Source organism: Podarcis muralis, chromosome 14 (assembly GCF_964188315.1).
Source record: "Podarcis muralis chromosome 14, rPodMur119.hap1.1, whole genome shotgun sequence".
NCBI classification, from domain to species: domain Eukaryota; kingdom Metazoa; phylum Chordata; class Lepidosauria; order Squamata; family Lacertidae; genus Podarcis; species Podarcis muralis.
The window spans coordinates 18,787,596-18,808,306 of NC_135668.1; the positions used below are offsets into that span (position 1 = coordinate 18,787,596).

A 20,711-nucleotide genomic window follows, 5' to 3' on the forward strand; every position below is an offset into this window, starting at 1 on the left:
CAACCAATATTGTTGACCTTTTTTGGCCTGAAGTTGTTGAGCTTTTTTTGAGATTGACGTTGTTGAGCCTTTTTTAGGGTTGAGCTTTTTTTAAGGATTTTGCCCCGAGAAATGAACTGCCACAGGGTCCAGATTAAACCTACCAGTGCGCCAACCTAGGCCCCCCTATGGACATGCCTGATCTAGTACAACTGCAGCCATCCTATATGAGGATCGAACCTGCAACCTTGGCGATATCAGCAGCATGCTAATTTAGAGACACTTCCTTACGGGGAACATAGAGATAGGGAATTTAGAAAGGATCCCTAGAGAAGACCATGCAGCTGCAGAGCCCATTGTTGCCCTCCCGCCATGAGCTTCCTGGGCTGCTTTCCCCTTCCTCCCTACCTGCCTTCTCCAAGCATGCAAACCACAGCAAGAGTGAGGAGATGAATGCAGCGTCATGACAATACGAATAGAGGCCTGCTACATCAGGGCAATGGCCCGTCCAGTCTCACAGTAGCCAATCCGTTGTCAGCGGGAAGCCCGCAAGCGGGATCTGAGTGCAACAGCATTTTCTGCACTGTGATTCCCAGCAACAGGTATATTCACTCCAACAGCGAAAGTAGACTGTAGCTGTTGTGGGAGCTGTACTTGTAGCTTCTCGGGAGGCAGAGAGGGGTGCATTTTCCAGCATGGAAATGCAGTGATAGGGAAAGCAGCATCAGCTTAATTTCTGCCTCCAAGGCAGCACTTTAAAAGCTTTTTTTAAAAAAAGAAAAAAGTGGCAGGCTTATCATGCAGCCAGCACAGTGAAAATCTTGAAGGCCTCTCCAGTTCCAGCTGCAAATTCTCCACTCGGCAGAAAGAAAGCAAAACTTAGCCATTAAAAAGCTGTTTGGCAGCAGCGAGAGTGGGATTTACATCTCTTATTCTGGCTAGAGGTTCGCTTTGAAAAGATTCCCAGCTGTTGGGATCTGTCCAAAGAGCAAATATTAGCAGACAATGCTAAAAGGAGATACAGGAAGCAGTTAGTCAGGGACCTTCAACAGCTGTTTACTGCAGGTGTCAATCTCCTGATATAAAACGACTGCAGCGTGAGATCTCAACTCTGTCCCTATTCCGAAGGACAAATTAGCAGGGTTAATTGTATAAATTAAAAGCCCATAGCATCCACATGTGATGGTTCCTGTCCTCCTTCCTCTACATCTGCCGGATTTGAGCTATTCAGGGAAAGTGGGTGCTCACTAGGTTTGCTCTGCATTCTTCGATATCAAACAAAAAACGCATTGTCAATAAGCTTTGATTTTAAAATTAAACCAATTAACCTTCGTTCACTTGCTCAAATTACTTTAGCCATGCAGTACTGGGGGAGATGCAGCTGTTCAAACAGAAGCAGAAGATGTTCTGCCCTGGATGTGTCTTGCATCAGACCATTGATATTATCTAGGCCCGTACATGCTGGGCTCCAAAAGACAATTTTTGCACGTGGGGTGGAAGGATCTGTCCATTTTGGTTCACGCAGTTTCTCATTTAACCCATGTTAAATTCAGGTCTGCACATTTCTGCAGCAATTCACATTTTGTTTTTTACAAAAACCACAAGCGTTCACCAACATTTTTTCCGAATGCGTGAATCCTCCTAATAAGTACATTCCTGTATGGAGTTTTGACAAAGGCACACATTTTCCCTCCCCAAGCAATTAATCATAATAGAATACATTTTTGTATGTTTTTTTCCAGAGCATATTTTTTTATGCACAGTTCCCCTCACTACATGCATTTGGTTGGAGAACGGCACTGCAAAATTCAGAGAAGTGCAAATTCTGCGAGGTGGCGTATTGTTCCAGAAACTGCAAATCTGATCAATTTGGCTTTAAATGAAAGCTGATCAACTTTATCCCTGACCCCTACCTAACTTTGGCACCAATGGATTCCCATCCGTGGCTAAGATAAAAACAAAAACTTCTGGAGATCAGAAGCCTGACACAGTCCTAATCTATTCAGATTCATTGCAGACAGACAGGTAACAGCTTGAAGAGTACCTGTGATCTTCCTGACAGCTCAGCTGCATTTGGGCTTCCTCCATTGATTCTTTGTGGATCAAGAGATTATTTTTTCCTACTCGGCCCAACAATTGCCTTTCCAGTGGCCCAGCAGGCTAGCAGCTGAACCCATCTGCCATTCCCTGCTCCTGCAACTGCTTGCTTTTATGAAGGAGGGTGGGGCCCTGGTTGTTTTCCTTTGTGCCTCAGTGGCACCAGCCTTGTTTACGTGTGGCTCACCTCACCTGGCCTCCCCCCTCTTTTCGGGAGGATTTAGTCCATATGTAATTTTCCAGAAGGTCAAGCTTATTGTTCCTTCTGCTTCTGCGCTGCCAGGTCTTCTGCCTTCGCCTTGGAAGGAAAGTTTAGGGCATTATCATACTGGTGAGTGGAGGGCATAGCAAAAAAAGGGGGGCTGTTATCACAAAATATGCTTTAGAACAGTTTTGTCTCAGTTTAAACCCAGGAGTGCTTTTAAGTATGATTTCTCTCCTCCCCACCGCTTCCACCTTCAACACAAAAAACCAATTTCTGTGTCAGGGTTAGGATAAAATTATTATGTTTCCTGACATGATGGTAGCAGCAAAAAATGTCTTCTTGGAAACATGTAGGCAAAAATTTGGAGTTGCTCATATTGGTTGCCATGTGACGAGGAAATAAGTAATTGGCAGGTTTGTGGGTTTTCTACAGTTGCACGAAACTGGTTATTAGATGCAAAATATAGCATTCTAAGCACCTCTAGGTTTTGTTTCCTTTAAAAAAAAACACTTCTGGTCCTCAAGGCTATGGACGTAGGCTTGAAAGCATGCGGGCAATGCCTGAAGGAACCTCAGAACTCAGGAGAGACTGAACACATTTTAGCCCTATGTCCAATGGTTGAGCTCCTACAGCCCACAAAGTTTTCTGCATCCTACCATGATAGAGATGAGGGAAGAAATTCAATTCAGTGCCTATTTAAAGGCAAATTTACCTAATTTGAGCTTTCTGAAACAATATGCAGAATAGAACACAGCTGTTCTTCAAAATTCACACCTCTGAATTTTGCAATGCACTTCTTCAGTCAAGTAATGTGCACAAAAGGCACATTTTTTTTAAAAAAAAATGGCAAAGTATGCATAAGTGAAAATGTAAAAAAAAGTAAAAATGCATTATATTAGGAATATATAAATATCAAGGGGTAAATGCTTTGCAAAAATGTGCATATTGGGCAAAATTGCTTACAAAAATACATACATTATGAGAAACTTACACAAAAATGCTGGTGAATTTTCATGAGGAATTAGAAAAATAAATAAATCACAAAGTGATCTGGAAATGTGGAGACCTGGATTTCCCATCAACGGGAAAAAATGAGAAACTGAGAAGAACCAAAATCGACAGATTTGCTCAGCTCTCCCCATGACAAACACAAGCAGAATTCTACAGGATGTTATGAAACTCATCTGAATCATCTGAACACAGAGATCACAGAATCCAGCATTTCTTGGTGTAGAATTTCAAATTCCTTTTAGTGTACAGTGCAGCCAGGCTGCCTCACTTACCTGGCTTGGGAGCTAGGTACCCAGTTCAGTGAAGAAAGCTTGCTTGCATTTGACCCTTTATTATAAGAGGTTTTCTCTGCAGAAAGCTGCAGCTGAAGCTTTTCAGGCCACAGAGTTTTAAAACAATCAACGACAGCTGTTAATTGCTGCAAATCAAGTAGCAGCCTTCCCAAATAAGAAAAGCAAGGATTTTCTTTGGCCAAAGGCGCGAAAAGTCAAAACAGGTATAAAACGGGTATATATTCGTAGTGGGCATGGAAGTATTTGAAGAATGCATATTCTGTGCACCACATCGTTTGGTTTCCACCACCTCTAAATACTCCCGAGATACGGTACATTTAGGAATTCACATTTCTGTCAGCAGTGACACATTTATTGTGATGGATATGCAATTACTGCTGGGCTATCGTAGCACACAGTGTACGAAATAGGAAGCTGATATAACAGCAGTATTAAGCCTGGAGTGCAAATATGCAAAATGTCTTGGGTTATCATATGTCCAAGGTCTCCTCTGATAGCTTTCTAAAAATATTTTAAAGGGGAGAAAAGAAGAAGAAAAACAGCTCCCTTACCTGCTGTTCAGCAAATCCCTCTTGGGTTCTCCTTCCCTTCCTCAATCTGTTTCCTTTCTGGCAGTTCTCAGGTGTCCTTCTGCCACACAGCACTCAGGGGGGAAAAGGAACCCTGTTTTATTTGACACACTTTTGAGTCGCGTTAGCAATTGGTGTGCCGTGGTTTGGAAGCAAGTCAGTGGAATGATGTCAGGCGGGCAGGCAAGACGGCCAGCTCAAGAGGGGAACTTACTCACCACCAGGGAGCCAAACTTTGGCCAACAACAGTTCAGCTTAAAATGAGCAGGATATTTCTCTGTCTTTTAAAGGCAGGGGTCAGGAAACCTTTGTCCCAGGGCTCAAATGTGCCCCCCTAGGTCTGTCAAGTCCTCGGGACACCCAGGCCATACCTCTTGTGTGCTCCTTGAGTGCTTTGGCCTGGATGGCGGAGGGATGGATGTGTGTGTAAATCTCTGATTTGCGTGTGGAAGGCAGCTTGCTGTACAAAAACGAATATGGCGTCCATGGCTCCGCCCACTACAAGCATGGGACCTGTTCAAGAAACCCTATTCTGGTTACCTCAGCAAAAGCGACCACAACTCAGCAAGTTATGTGCTGCACCAGCCTCACCAAGTGTTACCATTTCACGTTGTTCTTCACAATCCCACTATATAATTATACGGGAAGAAAATATTTACCCCCTCAGGAAGGGGGAACATAGGAGGTGCAGTTTTGTTCAAAACAAGCCTCGCAAACCAACATAGATCTTTCTATCAAGGTCATTTTCTATATGCAGATCAACGTACAGGGTTCCACAACATCTGGGTCAAGAGACCATAAGCTTACCAGAAAGAAAACAGTGGTTTTCAAAACCGTTTCCTCCCCCCCCCCCTTCAGATAATTCTGTCAACACCAATTTTCCACTAAAACGTGCAATGAGATCCCTGAACATTGCAGATGATTCTGGATCTTGTTAGGAACATAGGAATTGTACCATTGGTCCATTTAGTGCAGAATTATCACTGACTAGCAGTGAGCCACCACAGTTTTAGACCAGGGTCTTTCTCCGCAAGACTTGGGAGATGTCAGGGAATGTTAGTTTGTTAAAGTAAGGTAAAGGTAAAGGTACCCCTGCCCGTATGGGCCAGTCTTGACAGACTCTAGGGTTGTGCGCCCATCTCACTCTATAGGCCGGGGGCCAGCGCTGTCCGAAGACACTTCCGGGTCACGTGGCCAGCATGACAAGCTGCATCTGGTGAGCCAGCGCAGCACACGGAACACTGTTTACCTTTCCCGCTAGTAAGTGGTCCCTATTTATCTACTTGCACCCGGGGGTGCTTCCGAACTGCTAGGTTGGCAGGCGCTGGGACCGAACGACGGGAGCGCACCCCGCCGCGGGGATTCGAACCGCCGACCTTTCAATCGGCAAGCCCTAGGCGCTGAGGCTTTTACCCACAGCACCACCCGCGTCCCATAGTTTGTTAAAGTAGCTGAGGGTTATTAGGAGGCCTTTATTCTCTCCACAGAGCTACAATTCCCAGAGTTCCCTGGGAAGAAGGGTTAACGGTTAAGCTACTCTGGAAAACTGTAGCTCTGTGAGTGGAATAGAAGGTCTCCTAACATCTCTCAGCATCCTTAACAAAGTCCCAGTCCCACGATTCTTCTAGGGGAAGTCCTGGCTGTTTAAATTGGTATGATACGGCTTTAAAGGGCAGAGTGCAGATGGGGCCTGGGTGACCTTGAACAAGCCACCCTTCTCTCTCTGCCTAAACTACCTCACAGGGTTGTTCTGAAGTCAAAATGGGGAGGGAAAGAATCGTGTTCCTATATAAATAGGATGGCACGGTAAAGAACCAGGAGCCTGAGCCCAGCGAAGGGCAATTTATTCCAGACTGAAATGCTTACAAATCCAGCGCAGAATTCACAAAGCAGATGGATAAAATTATATAATCGTTCACTGCACGGCACACGCCAAGATAAATGGAAAAAGGAAACTTTTACTCTGAGATTAGACAAGTAAGTAAGTGGGTTTGTCGCCTTCCATTTCGCTTTACAAGTGGAACTCCACACCCAACGGAGGTTTTTTGAGACCAACAATTATTTATTATCACATTTATATCCCTCCAAGAAGTTGAACGTGAGGCACACATAGTTCTCCCCCTCCTCATTTTATCCTCACAACAGCCCCGTGAAGTAGGTTAGTGACTGGCCCAAGGTCACCAAGGGAGTTCCATAATTTGAACCCTGATCTCCTATGTCCTAGAGCACCACCCTAACCACTACACCACACAGCCCAATAGCACAATGAATGTAATTATCACAGTGACATTCCCCACCTTAGAAGGTGTTCTTGTCATATACTGTATGTTCTTAAGCTCTAGATCCATTCACTGATGAACTGTTTTGTGCCTGGATCCCAGAAGCAGTAATTTTGTTTTGTAGGAAATCCTATAGGGTCAGTTCTGATGGGAACTGCTGCAAGCGATTCCATCTAGGCATGTCTTAATTGGAACTTAGTCTTAGGCCCAGAATATGTAAACTGTCTGGATTATGGATGCAAGGAGGAAGCGATTTCTGTGCTATCCTGTGTTTATCTCAACCAGCACTGTTTCTGTTCCACTACAGTTCAGCCTCTGCTGAAACACACATTATATGTCTTGCTATCTGCTCTGGCTGAAGGTGACATAATTTTCAACACATTTCCATGGAAGGGAAATGCCAAGGCAATACAAAAACTAACAAGTGGTATTCAATTAAGTTTTATTCTGAGTAGACCCACTGACATGAATGAGCATAATAGGGCTACTGTAAGTAAAACGTAGTTGAATACCACCAAACACAGTTACTTACCTAAGTTCATAGATTAAAGAACAATAGTGAATTCCGCTCATATCTGCTGCATAATTTCCATTCCTGACCTTGGGTGAACATGCAAATTGTGGCAATGTCTGTTCCCATTTCAGTCTTTGACAGAATTATCTGACATCCCTAGTCTGGATTTCCATTAAAGCAATTGAAAGAGCAGATACAAGATGGTCTGCCATTTTCCTGATTTTGCCGTTTAGAAAACACACATCGACTAGAAGAAAGGGAGAGGTGCTACATTAAAAATATGTGTGTTGGGCTAGCATTACCCATCCCCATAATGAGATTGCCAATGCCAGCATTCAGTCCTGGAATACACTGACAACAAAGAGTGCCTCTGTGCAAATGCAGAATGCATTTTTGTTTTGCACTGATTAATTGCACCTCACCTCCACATTTCTAGGATTAAAGAACAGAGCTTCCAGGATAGAGGTCTGGCTTCCAGCCAGACTTAAACCACAGCGCTATTCTGGATAGAAACGAAAAGAGTACAGGCTCTGAAAAACAAACAAACACACACAAACTACACTTCCCCTCCCACTTTGTCATATCAGAATATATTTATTAGCTGCAAAATAAAGTTGTTGTTGTTTTTTACAATCTTGTAAAAACAAGAAGACTAAGAGTTACGCCCCCTCCTTACAGGCAAGCCAATGAACACAGCATGGTTCAGTTGTGTCTGTTTTCTAGCCTTTGTGGAGTTTTGCCCTCCTCGGTTTTCACAAAGTCTTGAAGTTTTGTTGCATCAACTGAGCATCTGTACTCTCTCAACATCAGGGGCACGTAATATTGGAGAGAAGCGGATTTCTGATCAGCAGCGTGGTTGTGGATTTTAATCCAGTAGGGTGTGGGGTTGCCTTTATATCCAAGCATCACAAAACTACCTATAGGGATGGAGAGAGTGAGAGAGACAGTGAGAAAGATAGGGAGGGAGGGAGGGAGGGAGGGAGGGAGGGAGGGAGGGAGGGAGAGAGAGAGAGAGAAAAGGAGTTGGGGAGAATGGATGCAATTACTATCAGACAGTTAAGCAAATAACCTACAATAATCCTTACAATTTTTGCAATCTTAGATTTTCCAAATTCCTGTGGAATCACATTCCTTGAAAAAACTATCAATAACCGATTTGTTCTCCACATAACCAACTTTTTTCTTTCTTCAAACCTTGTGTTTTAGTTCATAATAAATACAATGGTTCGTATTTATGGAAGGAGAAAATATCAAAACAACAATGCATACAATAGATCCATAAAAAGTTCATAACCATAAATAAAACAATAAAGAATACATAGACATAAAGATGGATATAAAACCATTACATGTTACCTTTGTATTATCGCTAAGATAGATGTATTTCTCTAACTTATTATGCCATTATACACAAAAAAGAACTCAGTTTTTCAAATAAATAAATAGGTTGCATACTTCCCTCTAACTCTTGTATGAACCAGCTATCAAACCCTTAAATCCAATCCTCTAGCAATGGAGTTTATATTCTCCCCCCCCCACCCAAAATTCTGGTACATTATTATGCTAGCAACTGTTAAGAGATGTATTATTATTTTTGTATCCTCTAACTCTTTTATATTGCCAAATAATAAAATTAGTTGATCATAACCTAAAGGGGTACTAATTTTATTTATTACAGCAAAGCAGAATATCCTTATTTTACAGCAGAACCAAAATATTAAGACAACCAACTTCTATTTACCTTTTTGAATACATGCATGCATCTGAGAGGAGCTATTAACAAAAGCAGACACGGGTTCCGTATCTCATACTCATGCACACACTGTAAACATCCCTAATGTTGGACATGGCTCAGCATAATTGCAGCCCAAGCTTCTTAAAGCCAGTTAACCTGCAGATCTGATATCTGAGCGCCCCTGAACAGAATCTGAAGAATGGAATCATGCAGACAGAATAAAAGGACCCGGTGCTAGTGAATCAATTCTTAAGAGTTTGCATACCAATTCCTGTACAATTCCATTGCCCACACTGGCTTTCATCCCAGTATTAGTGGAAATTTCTTAACATCTGAGTGGCACTCTTTATTTACCTACTCATTTATTTACAAATTAAATATCCACTTGTGGATGCTAGCCATCTGGGGTGTGTGCATTAGGACCCACAAGACTCTAGGGGGCCCACCAGCCCCAGAAACCATCTCAAACTGTCACATATGATAATCTGATTATATATGCAGCAGTTATCCAACATTTCTGGTTTGTTTTTAATTTTCCTCTGACAGAAGCATGCCAAATCTGAAGCTTGCCTGCCACTACCAATCAGAGAGGCCTGCAGTGGGAATTTCCCAGAGGCTAAGACATGCACTAATGTAGTGACATCATGGCACATGTCTTAATGCCATCCGGCTTTCTACTACTTTTTGGAGAGCTTCTTGCCACAGGCTTTCCTACGATGGAGGCTACTTGTTTGGTCTGCCTCCGTTTCTGACTGCTATAGTTGCTTACGTTTAAACGCAGAGCGGCAACGTGAAGAAACTCCTGTTCCTGGTGTCGAGCTTTGTTTAGTTTCTGTTTTAAAGTGTTCACCTAACTACTCCAAAGCGGAACCTGCTTTCCTATCCAACTCACACCCCTGAATCTGTTCTGTAGAGGGTAGAGGGGACCCCTGACCATTAGGTCCAGTCGTGACCAACTCTGGGGTTGCGGCGCTCATCTTGCTTTATTGGCCGAGGGAGCCGGCGTACAGCTTCCAGGTCATGTGGCCAGCATGACTAAGCCACTTTTGGCGAACCAGAGCAGCGCACGGAAACGCCGTTTACTTTCCCGCCGGAGTGGTACCTATTTATCTACTTGCCCTTTGACGTGCTTTCGAACTGCTAGGTTGGCAGGAGCAGGGACTGAGCAATGGGAGCTCACCCCGTCATGGGGATTCGAACTGCCACCTTCTGATTGGCAAGTCCTAGCTCTGTGGTTTAACCCACAGCGCCACCCGCGTTCTGAGGGCTCCTCAAATCCCCTGAAGCAGATTTGGGGAAGATTTGGGGTGTGAGCAGGGAGGAGAAAGTGGGGAACAGAGGCGGCGCCTTGTGTCCAAGATTGAGGGGACCTGGTGCACACACAATGTTGTATCGTCAGGAGGAGACCAAGCATGGAGCCAAGCACAGTGAGGTTTCAATGGCCGGCAGCTCCTCCTCTCCCCCACTCAGGAGGAGTTTGTGCCATGCTTGGCTCCACGCTCGGCCTCTTCCACCCCACCCCCCAACATTAAAGAGGTCGAAGACACTTCAGCCTTATAGAGTTGGCACACCCAGTGGGGAAGAATCCCATTGTGCTAGCACAAGAATGAAGTTAAATGCCGCCTTGGTTTACTGTAGATAAATGCAGCTGTTAGCAGACTGAGTTGCTAGATGCTGAGTTGATAAGATGCTCTCCCATTCCCAAACTAAATTGGGAAGAGGGACCAAAACGTCTTTCACACAATGGCCTACACACAAGTATGGCTATCACCGATGCTTTGCCTAATGTAGGACTAGGGAATCAGCGGCCTTCTAAATGTTGTTGGATTCCCATCTCCCATCGTCCATGGTCCATGCTAGCTGGGAGTTGAAGTCCACAAACACCTGGAGGAGCACAGGTTCTCCACACTCAGAAGCCTAATGTACTTACAAGGACTTCTCTAGAAGAGTGCCCCACAATTGCAACATGATATCATGAACTTCTCGATTTTCACAGGGTATCTTGCGAGGGAGGAAATCGCCCCGGAGACCTCCAGAGGAGAAAGTATACATAGATGTCTTTGACTGCTAATGCTAAGAACTTCACACACTACTGAAATCGGGATACTTATTGACACAGAGGTTTTGAAAGACAGCTCTGTGCCAAAGCACAGAGGGAGATCAGGATTGCTTTGGTCAGCACTGTCATGCCTTCCCTGTTGTTCCTGTATTGGGAATTCCAATTTGTAAGTGATCCAACATACCGCAAATAGGCCAGAATTCATATGATTGGAACGTTGCAAAATCCCACGGTACAATGGGATCTGTATATTTGGACCTCTGTTACGAACTCCAGTGCATGATGGCAGGGAGGGGGGCAGGATCCTAAGGGAAGGGCAGGTTGCCGCAACTGCGCTGCAAATATTGGTTGGATGCCAACCTAAGCCTAACGAATCCACTGATGGCGAAAACCTGGTTTTGTAATTATACGGAAAGCATTCCTCCTCCCATTATCACTCGAATGTGGAATGCGACAGCCCCTTTCAAAAGTGTAGGACAATGTAATTAACAAGCGTGAGGGCAAATACCACCACACACCTTCAAACTGGCAGGGGATGGGTTTTTAATCAGCCTGACTGCAATGATCCAGACAGGAATTTGTCTAGGATGGAATGTGGACTATGGGGAAAGTTTAAACACCCCTTCTCTGTGGTCCCTCCTCCAAGCGCTCTCAGAGTCGTGAGCGACATTGCCCCACTAACACCGTGTTGAGGAATTTATGCACTGCTGAGGAAAGCGTCGCCTAGCACAAGTCCAGTGCCTTTTGCTTACAAAGGAATTTTTTGTGAATGTGTTTTCTAATCGCCACCCCACCTGAAATTAAACTCTGTATTCCCACTACGAAAGGAAAATACTGTACAGTGGTACCTCGGGTTAAGTACTTAATTCGTTCTGGAGGTCCGTTCTTAACCTGAAACTGTTCTTAACCTGAAGCACCACTTTAGCTAATGGGGCCTTCTGCTGCCGCCACGCCGCTGGAGCCCAATTTCTGTTCTTATCCTGAAGCAAAGTTCTTAACCTGAAGCACTATTTCTGGGTTAGCGGAGTGTGTAACCTGAAGCGTATGTAACCCGAGGTTCCACTGTATTGCCGAATACTGTAGGAATGCACAACTCGCACACAAGTGCAAAAGCAGGACAGTCAGTTGCTTGGTGATCAATAAGAGCCAGGAGCAAAATTAGCTCATCTGTGTCTAAACTATTCTGCAATATTACAGAGGCAATTCAGCGTGACTACTTTTTAAGTTAGGCAGGGGGGAGAAATTTGTATCAGTTCGCATTTTAAGGTGAACCTATCTAATGCATGCTTCCCAAAGCTATGCAGACTGAAACATATTTGTCCTTCGGAATTGGCTCATCTCTGAATTTTGCAATGCTGTTCTTGCACTGCAAAGAAAGAAAAGTGTATATACTAGGGCAAAGCATGAATGCATTTGTGCAGTGCTTTTCCCCCTAAAAAAATGTTTAGGGATACTCTCATTCCACCTGAGACTCAGGAAACACTGTGATAGGAAATGAGGGGTAGCAACAGAACTGACAATTCACTGTGCTAGAGAAGAAACTAAAATAATTAATTTTTTTAGTTTCTTCTCCCGTTAGAGTCACAAAATGTTTAGGGATATGTGTACCCCTGTGTTCCTCCAGAAAAAAAGCACTGCATTTGTGAAAATAACACAAAAAATGCATTATATTAGGGGAAATTGCTTGCAAAAATGAGTTTATTAGGATCAAAAAGCTAATGAATTTTCCTGAGGGCTTTTAAAAAAATAAATAAATTTGCAAGCCAGTGTGGAAATGCATCAAACTGAACTTAAAACTGAAAAAAAATGAGAAACTGAGAAAAACCTAAACCAACAGATTCATCCGTCCTTATTATGACAGTAAACTTCAGGCCGAATTTCAGTCTGAAGTTCTTGTTCGATAGCATCAGCTTTCCAAGGGTGGTGCTAATGAAAACCACAGAACCAAAAAGCAAAACAACGCTACTAATCTCTGACTGGAAACAAAATCCAAGTCCACTGTTGACCTCTTAAGCAACTAAGCTGAACCACAGGCAGCTGGCTGACTGACAGCGTTATCAATTAAAGAGTGTTACAAATTTTACAAGAAAAGGAAGTGAAATTTGGCTATATCGCCTGCCTGCTTCTTCAATTGAATTGCTGTAGGGAAAAATCAAGGTACAATAAGGCATATATGCCAATTACCTTTCCACAAAATACCATTTAAAGCACCATTTTTATGTCAGACTAGCTGAGACAGATTTTCTGACCTGTTGGGAGATCACTGGGATATTTTATAAAGATGCTTACAGAATGAATGGATTGGCCTTGCTGAGTCTGTTACTCTGAAAAGACAAGTACCATAATTTCCAGCTGCACAACTGCAGCCTAGGAAGAGTCCTACCGACACACAGCATGGCTTCTCGAAACAGATTCCAGCAAAACAGCTTTCAGGGTGTTCAAAGGCAAGCGAAGTAAAAGGATGATACAGGAGCAGGCATTGCTTGCACGCCAGGCCAGATTTATCACATCCCTTTCAAACTGAACGCCCAGTCCTATTTTGCAATGAAAACAAAACAAAACAAAAACTCAGAAAATTAAACTAAACCCTGCACCCCCTTTCTCCAACTGCAATAGCGAGGGACCTAACATGTCCTTGTCCTTACATGACCCCTGGGACATACTCCACTTGTGCACTTGAACTTCAAAAGAAAAAGCGCTGCAGATTGGAATGCCAGAGAAGGAAGCTTCAGCATATCTTTGCAGTTTGGCCTGAGGAACAAGCAGAGTGATGAAGAGGCAGCTTTTGGTTCCTAAACGACACAGATATGTAAGGCTTGCCCTAAACGGTTTTGTAGCTTTAGAGCAATGGTAGGGACCTTGTAGCTTTACAGATGTTGTTGGGACTACAGCGCCCATCCAGCAAGGTCAGTAGTCAGGAATTATGGGAGTTGTAGTCCAACAACAGGGGGGACAGGACACACAGGTTAGTGATAAGGGACTTCAACTTCCTGACTCTTCAGGTGACTAGACTGGAAAGTGAGTTGTTGACAAGAGAGTCCTCGTATTATAAAAACCCAGGTGCACTTACTTTCCTGAGTTACTCCTATATTCAGTTCCACCTAGTAAGGTAATAGGATAATATGCCTAGTTTGCAGATCATGGCTTGTTTGAGTAAAACAATCCTGACTCCCCAAGTTTGGGTGCAACAATAAGTCAGGGATAATGACTTGTTTCTCATTAGCAGACAAGGCTGACACGTTCACAGCAAGCCATTAGCTAAGGTTTACTGTGACATGATAATGTACTCAGTGTATCTCTGAACAGTGATGCAGCTGGGTCATTTTAGACTCTTATTAATGGTCTGAAGGGAGGTATTCCTCTTTAGTTATCGGTTTGAAATGTGCTCAAGTTCAGCCCTGATACAGTTGAGGCCTCCCCTGCCCCTGTTCATTCTGCAATGGGACATTAGGCATCTGCTATGCTGCCACCTCCATCACAGAGAACTAGAGGAGACTCTTGAGAGTCCCATAGACTGCAAGAAGATCCAACCTATTCATTCTGAAGGAAATCAGCCCTGAGTGCTCACTGGAAGGACAGATCGTGAAGCTGAGGCTCCAATACTTTGGCCACCTCATGAGAAGAGAAGACTCCCTGGAAAAGACCCTGATGTTGGGAAAGATGGAGGGCACAAGGAGAAGGGGACGATGGAGGACAAGATGGCTGGACAGTGTTCTTGAAGCTACCAGCATGAGTTTGACCAAATTGCGGGAGGCAGTAGAAGACAGGAGGGCCTGGTGTGCTCTGGTCCATGGGGTCATGAAGAGTCGGACATGACTAAACTACTAAACAACAACAACAACAAAATAGGAGAGACCCATTGCCTTCATGCTGTACTTAGGAACTTCAGTAGGCATCAGGTTGTCTATTAGATAAACTTTTTCTGAATCAGCAAATCAAGCCTTATCTTCTGGTTTACCTTTGGGGAGCCGAGTGCAACCAGTGTGGCACCAAACCTTGGAATCATTACTTCACTGAAGCCAGCAGTGACAGCCATCATCGTCAAGCACCCGGCAGTCAAGGCTAGCCAATTCCATCTGGAGAGTAATCTGAAACTTATCTGTTCCTTTTGGGTCTGAAAACGAGCCTCTACCAAAACAACTTCAAGGATACAGCTGAACAAGGACGTGTGTCTGATTTCCCGAAACGTCTGTTTCTAACCTTGAGCAGTGAAGAATAAAAGGTCACTTTAAAATGCTCTCCGTGCACTTTGGAAATGGTTTTCACTGAATAGGATCAATACCGAACCACAACCGCAAAAAGCCCATGTCACCTTTTCTTACATACAGTGGTACCCCGCAAGACGAATGCCTCGCAAGACGGAAAACCCGCAAGACGAAAGGGTTTTCTGTTTTGGAGGCGCTTCGCAAGACGAATTTCCCTATGGGCTTGCTTCGCAAGACGAAAGCCCATAGGGAAATCTCCGGGGACCTGTTTTAAATTGCTGGCGGTCGGGAGCAAAGACTTTCGCCCACAGCCGGCCTTCAGAAGAGGTCCTGGACCTCTTCTGAAGGCTGGCGGGGGGCAAAAGTCTTTGCTCCCCCCCGCCTGCCTTCCTGGGACAGCGGAGACTTCTCCGCTGCCCCGGGCGATCTTAAAATGCTGGCGGGCAGGAGCGAATGCTTCGCTCCCGACCCCCAGCATTTTAAAATCTTTGGGCGAGTGTCTGCAAGCCTCGCGCGCCCGGCAGGAGGTCCCGCCGGGTGCGCGAGGCTTGGGGCGGCAGCCTGTCACCCGAAGCACGGGGAGCCCTTCAGAGAGCTCCCCTTGCTTTGGGCGAGTGTCTGCAAGCCTCGCGCGCCCGGCAGGAGGTCCAGCCGGGTGCGCGAGGCTTGGGGCGGCAGCCTGTCACCCGAAGCACGGGGAGCCCTCCGGAGGGCTTCCCCTGCTTCGGGCGAGTGTCTGCAAGCCTCGCGCACCCGGCAGGAGGTCCCGCCGGGTGCGCGAGGCTTGGGGCGGCAGCCTGTCACCCGAAGCACAGGGAGCCCTTCGGAGGGCTTCCCCTGCTTCGGGCGAGTGTCTGCAAGCCTCGCGCACCCGGCAGGAGGTCCCGCCGGGTGCGCGAGGCTTGGGGCGGCAGCCTGTCACCCGAAGCACGGGGAGCCCTCCGGAGGGCTTCCCCTGCTTCGGGCGAGTGTCTGCAAGCCTCGCGCACCCGGCAGGAGGTCCCGCCGGGTGCGCGAGGCTTGGGGCGGCAGCCTGTCGCCCGAAGCACGGGGAGCCCTTCGGAGAGCTCCCCTTGCTTTGGGCGAGAAGTCTCTGCTGCCCCGGGCGATCTTAAAATGTTGGCGGGCGGGAGCGAAGCGTTCGCTCCCGCCCCCCAGCATTTTAAAATCTCCCCGGGACAGCAGAGACTTCGCTCCCGCCCGCCAGCATTTTAAAATCGCCCCGGGACAGCAGGGGCTTTTAAAATGCTGGCGGTCGGCAGCAAAGCCCTCCTGTCCCCGGAGCTTGCGGGGCGGGAGGTGGGAAGAAGGGCTTTTTTTCCCACCGCCAGCCTTCAGAACAGCCTTCTGAAGGCTGGCAGTGGGAAAAAAGCCCTTGTCCCCCCCCCCCAGCCTTCAGAAGAGGTCGGGGAACAGACTGTCCCCGGACCTGGTCTGAAGGTGGTTTCCCTAGGAACGCATTAATTGATTTTCAATGCATTCCTATGGGAAACCGTGCATCGCAAGACGAAAAACTCGCAAGAAGAAAAAACTTGCGGAACGAATTAATTTCGTCTTGCGAGGCACCACTGTACTTGCTTCTGAACTACAGAATTTCCCATTATACTGAAATTACAGTGGTACCTCGCAAGACGAATGCCTCGCAAGACGGAAAACTCGCAAGATGAAAGGGTTTTTGGTTTTTTGAGTTGCTTTGCAAAATGATTTTCCCTATGGGCTTGCTTCGCAAGACGGAAACGTCTTGCAAGTTTGTTTCCTTTTTCTTAAAACCGTTAATACAGTTGCGACTTGACTTCGAGGAGCAACTCATAGCACGCGGTGTGGTAGCCTTTTTTGAGGTTTTTGAAGACTTTGGTGATTTTTGAAGCTTTTCCAAAACTTTTTCGACACCGTGATTCACAAGACGAAAAAACCGCAAGATGAAAAATCTCGTGGAACGAATTAATTTCGTCTTGCGAGCACCACTGTATTATTTTTTTAATGGAAGGTGACAAAAGCTACATCTGCACCATACATCTAACAGAAGAACACAAGAAAAACCTGTTCAATCAGGCCTGCAGTCCACCTAGTCCAGAATCCTGTTCTCACAGTGACCAACCAGATGCCCAGGGAAAGCCTGCAAGCAGGACCTGAGTTCAATAGCACTCTCTTCCTGTGGTTTCCAGCAACCGATATTCAGAAACACACTGTCGTTGACTCTGGAGGCCACCATGGCTAGCAGGCATTCATCCTCCATGAATTTGTATAATCCTCTTTTAAAGCATGAGATCATTTACAAACAAGTTAAAAAGCAATCCATGTTCTAGACACATTATACATTCCTCCATTGGGAGTATTGTCCATTTCTTCATACTCTCTGCTTCCAGAAGTCGTGGAATAGGAGACAAAGAACTAGGTAAGTAGCAGGAAGCAGAGACCTCCAGAACGAATTAAATACTTAACCCGAGGTACCACTGTATTTCACCATATGTAAAGTCACATAATTCATATAGTCACCTTTTTTGTGGAACGCAATCGGCTTTGCAGAACCTAACGTGGTGAACACAGGCATTAAAGAGGTTCCCATGACTTTGGCAGGGTCTCTAGTACACACAAGAACAATAGATCTGGAAGAGAAGAAGAGAACAGAACAGTAGCATGCATACCACAAGGGGAAGAATGGCACCCTCTTTCTCTCCCCAGGAATCTTTAATAGTTCAAGGAAAGCCTTACACAAGACGACCCCCAGAATGAAGAGATAAGCATAAGCTCCACTTAGCCCACAGCAGCAATAAGACAGGGAGTGTGTCACAATCTTAATTTAGCAAGAATGTCAGGTATATCAGGCAGGGATTTAGCCAGCCAGTTGTCACAAATCTCAGAGAGTCTCTCCCTTGCACTCACACTCTTTACTACTGCCCTAACTTCTGCTAAGTCCACCCTGCCCATCACCACTGGCATGCCACCGGCTCTGTTTAGGGCAAGCATACCCCTGAACTTGACCTTCTGAGCCTGTTGTGTGAATTGTTATGCTTTTCAAGTGGCTTATTTCATTGGACATTTTATTGAAGGATGTTTTCTTGTGTATTTTAATCATGTCTGATTTTTTTATTATTGTTGCTGTAAACATCTTAGAAGCGATTTTGGCACGTCTGCAATATATGAATTTAAATGATAAAGTGACTAAAAATAATAACGTTGGTGACAAGACAGCCCTCAGTGCTACAACCCCTTCTTCCTCAGTCCCCCAGGGAAAGGCAGTCTCTCCCCCAATCTTGAAGAGTTAGGCCTTCCTTAACCTTTTATATCCTTCTCCCCGAAGCTTTGTATAGCTGGCTAACGTGGTTTCTGAACCAGAATTGTGATATCTGGTTCCTCCCACAGGATCTTAACACCTTTTACATTCCGCCTCTGCCTTGCCCCAGCTCCCACTGAGTCACCAACAAGTTCTGGCTAAAAAGCAAGGAATGACAGGCCAACACTACAAGCCAGACCAACAAAAGAAACCTCTCGCATGACAAAAACTTTCCCTCCCATCCTGCCCCCACAACGGCAAGGATTATATAAAGGCTGGTGTTGGACATTCAGACAAAAGTTCCTGCTCGTCCACAAACTCCAGTGGGTGTTTTAGGACAAGTCACTGAATCTCAGCCTAGTCAACCTCACAGGGTTGTTAATGAGGACAAAATTGGCCAAGCCTATACTTGCTGCCTTGATCTTCTTAGAAGGAAGGCGGGATGTAAACAAGGCTGTACTTCTTAGAATTAGTAAGGTAAAGGGTAAAGCTGCTCTGGGGCTGCGGCGCTCATCTCGCTTTATTGGCTGAGGGAGCCGGTGTACAGCTTCCGGGTCATGTGGCCAGCATGACTAAGCCACTTCTGGCGAACCAGAGCAGCGCATGGAAACGCCGTTTACCTTTCCGCTGGAGCAGTGTCTTAGAATTAGTACAAAGCAGCAAATACTGCATGGGCTTTAACCTGGGAAGTCACGAGTTCGAATCCCTCAGGTTACATAACATCATCTCAGGCACCTATTCATAAGGTGTTAGTAGCCTTTATTAACAAATAGTGTTTGCAATGTGCAATAAATGTGAAAATTGACAACGGCAGCAACAACTATGATGCTGCTGCAGCAGTTTTAATTGCTTGCTGCTATGGGCTCCTTTGGGAGCAACGGCAGGATATATTATTATTATTAATAATAATAATAATAATAATTAAATTTCTGTACTACCCTTCAGCTGAAGATCACAGGGTGGTTTACCACAACAATACATACCATGATAGCCAAGAAAAACAATACCCCCCTCCACACACGGTTTAAAAGGCCATAGATTGTTTAAGTAGCCAAAGGCCTAGAGAAGGGGAACGTTTTTGCCTGGCAGCTAAAGATATGGAACAAAGGCACCAGGCAAGCCTCCCTGGGGAGAGCATTCCACAAGAGGGGAGCCACCACAGAAATGGCCCCGTCTCATGTTGGCGCCCTCTGGACCTCTTGTGGAGGAGACATATGAAGAAGGGTCTCAGGTGATGATTGCAGGGACTGGGTCAAGTCATATTGGGAAAACGCAGCTTTTGAGATATTGTGGTACTGAGCTATTTAAGGCTTTATAGGTCAAATCCAGCACTTTGAATTGGGCCTGGAAACTAATTGGCAGCCACTGCATTTGAGCCAGGATGCTCAAGCTATCTTGCCCCAGTGAGCGATAATAAATCATCATAATAAATATCCAAAAGAACATTGACGTGATGCACAAAACAGAAATAAATATAACACAATAGCAATAACCAGATGAAGTCCTATTAAAACAATATTATACAGTTCCAGAATAAATAGCAACCAGGCCAGGATTATCCTGCTAGAAAGGCCTAGCGGAATAAAAATGGGTTGTGTCCAACCTTATTCATACTAAAGAGTAGATCCATTGAAATTAATGAGCATGACCAGATTCAATACTCTGAGTAGAACTTAGCTGGCGACAAACCTATGTCTTCAAAAGCAGTCAGAATCCCCAAGGTGCTGGCATCTGCCTTAAATTCATCAGTGGGGACTGCTTCTCGAAAAGCCACAGGTTCTGCTTATACAATGGAATTTCTCTTCCCTCTCCCTGACATCTGCTCTGGAAGTTCCCCAAACTCTCTGGAGCAAATTTGGGCCGGGGGGGGGGGTGATGTATGCCAAGGGTGCCCAAGAGGGGAAGCTCTGTTGTGGAACACAACCCTTTATAGTTGGATTTAAAACCCTCATCAGCGTTGCTACAGAATGCATGTCAAGGGCAAATTGCACTATAATAAGTGCTTCCAACCCCTCATGACTGCAAGTTATACACTGAGATGTGATAGCTGCAGATGAGTCAGGTCTGTGGCCATGAACTGTTCTGGAACGTCCTGGAGGAGAAATCTGTTTTCAGGTTATGTGACCTGCTTTTGCCTGCAGCCAGGGTTTTTTTGTGTGTGTGTCTATAAACCTCTGTTGTTCCATGTTTATGTGGCGACGCAGAAGAAACCACAAGGAATGTGGAACAGATGCAGAAAGGGAGAGGATTCCACTCCACTTCTTAAAACACATCCAAGTTGCAAAAAGACTCCGCAGGGCAGACGGACGGGGCAAGTCCAGTCGACAACTTGTGTTAAAAAAGAGGAGAAAGCTGGGGGGGGGGGAGAGAAAATGGGGTTAGGGTGGGGGAAATCTCACACCAAGTTTTATTGGAAAGTCTAGCAGCACAGCACCTCTGATTCTCATCTGTCAAAAAAGAGAGGGAGAGGGAGAAAAGAAGAACCTGGCAG

At 45.3% G+C, this 20,711-nt stretch overlaps 2 protein-coding genes across 4 annotated transcripts in view; both read right to left on the reverse strand.

Moving 5' to 3' along the window:
- The window catches only part of CEMIP (cell migration inducing hyaluronidase 1), a 170,641-nt gene that overhangs the window by 83,813 nt on the left and 66,117 nt on the right, over positions 1–20,711 (reverse strand). The window contains exon 1 of one of the 3 annotated variants that reach the window (XM_077918870.1): positions 2,024–3,122. The exons of the other annotated variants lie outside the window; for them this stretch is intronic. Coding sequence (XP_077774996.1) covers positions 2,024–2,067 — 44 coding nt within the window. The 5' untranslated portion in view covers positions 2,068–3,122. Of the gene's footprint in view, positions 1–2,023; positions 3,123–20,711 lie in introns of those variants that run through there. 3 annotated transcript variants of the gene reach the window in all.
- Positions 7,522–20,711, reverse strand: part of LOC114583937 (cell surface hyaluronidase CEMIP2-like) — a 78,663-nt gene continuing 65,473 nt past the window's right edge. The window contains exons 23-24 of the mRNA XM_077918920.1: positions 17,443–17,552; positions 7,522–7,864 (exon numbers count right to left, since the gene is read on the reverse strand). Of these exons, the coding sequence (XP_077775046.1) occupies positions 7,650–7,864; positions 17,443–17,552 (325 nt within the window). The 3' untranslated portion in view covers positions 7,522–7,649. The remainder of the gene's footprint in view (positions 7,865–17,442; positions 17,553–20,711) is intronic.